General features: G+C 40.5%; 1 protein-coding gene across 3 annotated transcripts in view; it reads left to right on the top strand.

The window, feature by feature from the left end:
* LOC107754881 (fructose-bisphosphate aldolase A-like) overlaps positions 1 to 4,633 on the top strand; it is a 9,591-nt gene that overhangs the window by 3,813 nt on the left and 1,145 nt on the right. The window contains exons 1-6 of one of the 3 annotated variants that reach the window (XM_016571492.1): positions 342 to 524; positions 632 to 748; positions 852 to 1,118; positions 1,201 to 1,361; positions 2,387 to 2,645; positions 3,538 to 3,737. In XM_016571492.1, the coding sequence (XP_016426978.1) occupies positions 637 to 748; positions 852 to 1,118; positions 1,201 to 1,361; positions 2,387 to 2,645; positions 3,538 to 3,737 (999 nt within the window). In that variant the 5' untranslated portion in view covers positions 342 to 524; positions 632 to 636. Of the gene's footprint in view, positions 1 to 341; positions 525 to 631; positions 749 to 851; positions 1,119 to 1,200; positions 1,362 to 2,386; positions 2,646 to 3,537; positions 3,738 to 4,633 lie in introns of those variants that run through there. The other 2 variants (XM_016571490.1, XM_016571491.1) reach the window with 2 other exon arrangements.

The raw sequence follows: 4,633 nt of genomic DNA, 5'->3' as shown, positions 1-4,633 counted from the left end.
ACCAACCACCACCCTTACGGCGCCCCTGACTTTTACTACAAACTACTTTAACTTAAAATTTCCAACTTGTAGAAATTTAAATAAAGACTGAAATAGACAAAGATTGACACTGAAATCGTGAAAACATGGTGTCATTTGTTTGTAGCTTAAATTTAGCTTTTTACTTCGGGCAATTGTATTTAGACTTTGTGAAGATCATCAAGATGAACAAAGCATGTAAGAATCATAAACTTTCGTTGGTCACAGTGCTTGGCAATCCAAAAGCTTATGGGATGTTTTTTGTCAAACTAGGGTGATGCAAACATATGGGTTCACCTCCAAAAACATGTCATCCTTGCAGTACTTTGACAGGCTAGTTTTCCAGCCCAACATTGACTAAACCAGTGGAGAGAGTTTGGTGCAGAATTATCTGTTTGACCAACCAGTGGCCAACCGATTGGGAAAGTATTCAGGAAACCTATTTGAAAACAACCATCTTTTTGATGACACTACTGACACTGAAATTAGTACTTCATGTTTCATTAGTATGTTCCACAGTATTATCTGATAACATCAGTGTATTGCACCCCTATCACATTAATTTATTTGGCTACCATCTGCTTTGTTCCTGATTTCACTTTCCTCCTTCCAGTAAAGATGCCTCACGCATATCCATTCCTGAGCCCCGATCAGAAGAAAGAGCTGAGCGACATTGCTCAGAGCATCGTCGTGCCAGGAAAGGGAATTCTTGCAGCTGATGAGTCCACAGGCCTGAACACTTAAATACTTATAGGCTTTCAAAATGCTAGTTCACGCAAATGGAGAATTCTGTCCTTATTCTCTGGCTTTCTTTTTACTGTGTGTCATTTTAGGCAGCGTCGCAAAGCGCTTCCAGAGCATTAACGCCGAGAACACAGAAGAGAACAGAAGGCTGTACCGTCAGCTGCTTTTCACCGCAGATGACCACATCCTGCCCTGCATCGGCGGAGTCATCCTTTTCCATGAGACGCTCTATCAGAAGACTGATGATGGCAAGCCTTTCTCTCAGCTGATCAAGGAGAGAGGCATGGTGGTCGGAATCAAGGTGGACAAGGGTGTTGTACCTCTGGCTGGCACCAACGGAGAGACGACCACACAGGGTATGGATGACCTTTCTTCATATCCTTTCATTTATGAGTTTTATTCTGTCTTTTCACAAATGTTCACACGTGTCTACCTCAGGTCTGGATGGGCTGTATGAGCGCTGCGCTCAGTATAAAAAAGATGGCGCTGACTTTGCTAAATGGCGCTGCGTGTTGAAGATCACACCCACTACTCCATCTCATCTGGCTATCATTGAGAATGCTAATGTACTCGCCCGCTATGCCAGCATCTGCCAGATGGTGAGCCACTTTACAGCCTGCGACATAACACATAACTCTATGAACACAACTCATAGTTTTCAGTCACGCGACTGGTGCGCAAAACATCCATAACATGCAGCTGTGCAGTCCATTTTCCATCTGTTTCAAGCCATGAATGTTTAGATCATCCCTCTAAAGAAGAAAAACAAAGTTATGTGACCAAACTGCAAGTTTTGGCCACTTGTGATCCATATACATCACCCGCTGCAGTATTTCAATGACAAAAAAAACAGTGGAACTGTTTAAAAAAGATCAAATCCAATATACACCTTATTGAAGATGCATGCAGAAGAGCTTTAGAATATAAACGCAACAGGCTAAATTGCATGTTGCATATAATGTTTTTATAGCAAAGTGTATTCTGAATTTGTATACTTGAATTTGCTTAATGTATTAACCCACACTAAGCATTAAATGTTTAAATATGGGAATTTAATATGGGAAAGGTGCAATATAGCATGTTGCGTTCATATTCTGGGCCCATCTACTTGTCTGTATATCAATAAGGTGACATACTGAATTTGATCTTTCAATAATTTAGCATATTAGTACGAACTTGGTAAAAAATACTTGGTGGACAGCAGAGGAAAACCTTGTTTTGCACTCCAAGTGGGTGTTCCTACAAGGGTATGATGTTATGTGAAAACAACGAATACCAAAATTGTTTATGTACATTTACTTGTAATAGCTCATTGTGTGCAAAAAACGCTTTACAACAAATACAAAATTGAACGTCATCAATATTACCTTGAACTGCACAGGCTTAAAAACATGCAAAATAACTGACATGACATGAATTATGAAATAATCAATAAACATGAATAAACATTCATTATTTGAATGTTTTTTGCAAATATTTTGTATGGCTATATTTGCATTTTGTTGCACTTATAATTCTTGTTTGTTTCTCTGCTGTCTGTGACCTTATCAGAAAACAGACTTAAAGCATTCAAATAGGCAAGGTGTCACAATTAATTCACACTGGTTACTGTTGACTCCACCAGCATGGCATCGTGCCCATTGTGGAGCCTGAGATCCTGCCTGATGGTGACCATGATCTGAAGAGATGCCAGTATGTGACGGAGAAGGTCCTGGCAGCTGTGTACAAGGCTCTGTCAGATCACCATGTGTATCTGGAGGGAACCCTTTTGAAACCCAACATGGTGACCGCTGGCCACTCCTGCTCCCACAAGTACTCTCCTCAGGAGATCGCCATGTCCACCGTCACCGCCCTGCGCCGCACCGTTCCGCCGGCCGTTCCCGGTGAGTCGCTCCACCTGCGCTGCGTCCCAAGCGGGACAAATCTGTCTCCAAAGGGCACTTCCCAATAAGAACAATCACGGCCGCTATGTTGAAGGGTCCTTCCACGTCGAAGTGCACAGGTTTAATTGTGGGACAAACAGCGCCTCTGTAGTTGTCTCAGTAAGATGCTGCAGAAGTGTGCTTGAAGGAGCAGTTTGTAGTCCCCTACACCAGGGTAAACACTTTAAAGTAATGAGAGATTAGAGATGAGCCCTTCAGAATGGAATGCAGTGATTATCATCACCTCTAATCCCACAACGCTAGTATTTGGTATATAAATATCTTGAAAAATTGAATTGAATGTGACTATATATTGGGCGAGACGTATATTGACCCCCTTAAACAGCACACTCTTTGTTATATTGCAGCCAGATTCAATTTATGGGGTGCTGTGTGTACATTAATGGGGAAAAAAAATTAACTTAAATGATTTTAGCAAATGGCTGCAATATAACAAAGAGTGAAAAATTTAAGGGGGTCTGAATACTTTCCGTACCCACTGTATATATTGGGCGAGTCTGACATTGATTCTCTTAGACAGCAATACAATATTTGTGGATTGCCATGATTCAATTATGATTTGATTTAGTGGTCTGTGATTTGTGTATTGACATTCTGGTATAAAATGCTGCTTCAATTAGTAATAGCAACTTAAAATAATAATGCACAATGCAGATTGTGTAAAAGCAGCTTTACAGTATTAAACAGGGAAAACATTTTTAAACAGGGAAAAACTAATCATTTATAAACTAATCATTTATAATCCAAATAGCTTCTCATTTATAAATTAGCACATTTTAAACTTCAATACAAAGATCAAAATGCCAACCTCTACCATCTTCTGCTCCCAAAGGCATCACCTTCCTGTCCGGAGGCCAGAGCGAGGAGGAGGCCTCGATCAATCTGAGCACCATTAACCAGTGTCCCCTAAGCAAACCCTGGGCCCTCACCTTCTCTTACGGCCGGGCCCTGCAAGCCTCCGCACTGAAAGCCTGGGGGGGCAAGAAGGAGAACGGAAAGGCCTGCCAGGAGGAGTTTGTCAAGAGAGCCATAGTACGTAAACAACCTCACAAAGACAGTGAAAAGCAGATGAGAGTTTGCCAGTGAACATTTATGATCTGTGATGCCAGTTCCTCAAGTCATTTGGGGATTATATATGTATATAAGTATGACAGACCATTAATTGCAGCTGTAAAATTTCCCCACGTTCTTTTTGAGCTACACTCCACATACACTCCTCTTTCCTCCTATGTTCAAAATACCACTCCACATATGTTTGTAGAGGTCACTTTTTTAGTCATCTTGGTTCCACAAGTGTTTTCCTTACTCATTTTTCTTAAAAGGATTTTTAAAAAGTCTTCAAGAAAGAGTTTTAAGCCATGAACCAAACTAACCTGCTATGGGGTGAATCCCGTAATTACAAACTTTAATTTGAGGCAAAAACATAAAGTATTTGAAATCCAGACAAAAAGATGAAGGTACAAGACTGTGAATCTGAGGGAAAGAAACATTACATCTCATCAAGCATTGCAAATGACATAAATTATATATATATATATATATATATATTACTCATTTAAAGATGTTGATTTTCTATATAGAAACAGTATATTTTTAATTTATTCCAAAATATATACAGATATACACAAATAAGTCGTTTGAGACTTGATTATGTCATTCACAGTGCTTCATGGGAGGGGATGGGCAGCTAAAGATCTTTTTTGGGTAATTTGTTTGTTTTGATTCCTGACTGGTGGTTATTTAGGTAAGGTTAGTTGGTTGGGAAAGGTTGATCCTCTTCAGGAACTCGAGCTGCGTCAGAAACGCTAGGGGAACGCCCATCAGCGTGATGGGCTCTGAACCTCGTGTGTAATCAGACCAATAGATGGGCGAGACGTCACGGGCGGGTGACGTAATGACCAGGAAGCTATAAAAGCATGTGCGGTGAG

Source organism: Sinocyclocheilus rhinocerous, unplaced genomic scaffold (assembly GCF_001515625.1).
Source record: "Sinocyclocheilus rhinocerous isolate Xijiao unplaced genomic scaffold, SAMN03320098_v1.1 scaffold2066, whole genome shotgun sequence".
NCBI classification, from domain to species: Eukaryota; Metazoa; Chordata; class Actinopteri; order Cypriniformes; family Cyprinidae; genus Sinocyclocheilus; species Sinocyclocheilus rhinocerous.
Note: the sequence above shows the minus strand (reverse complement) of the source record. Positions and strands in the feature narration are given on the sequence as shown.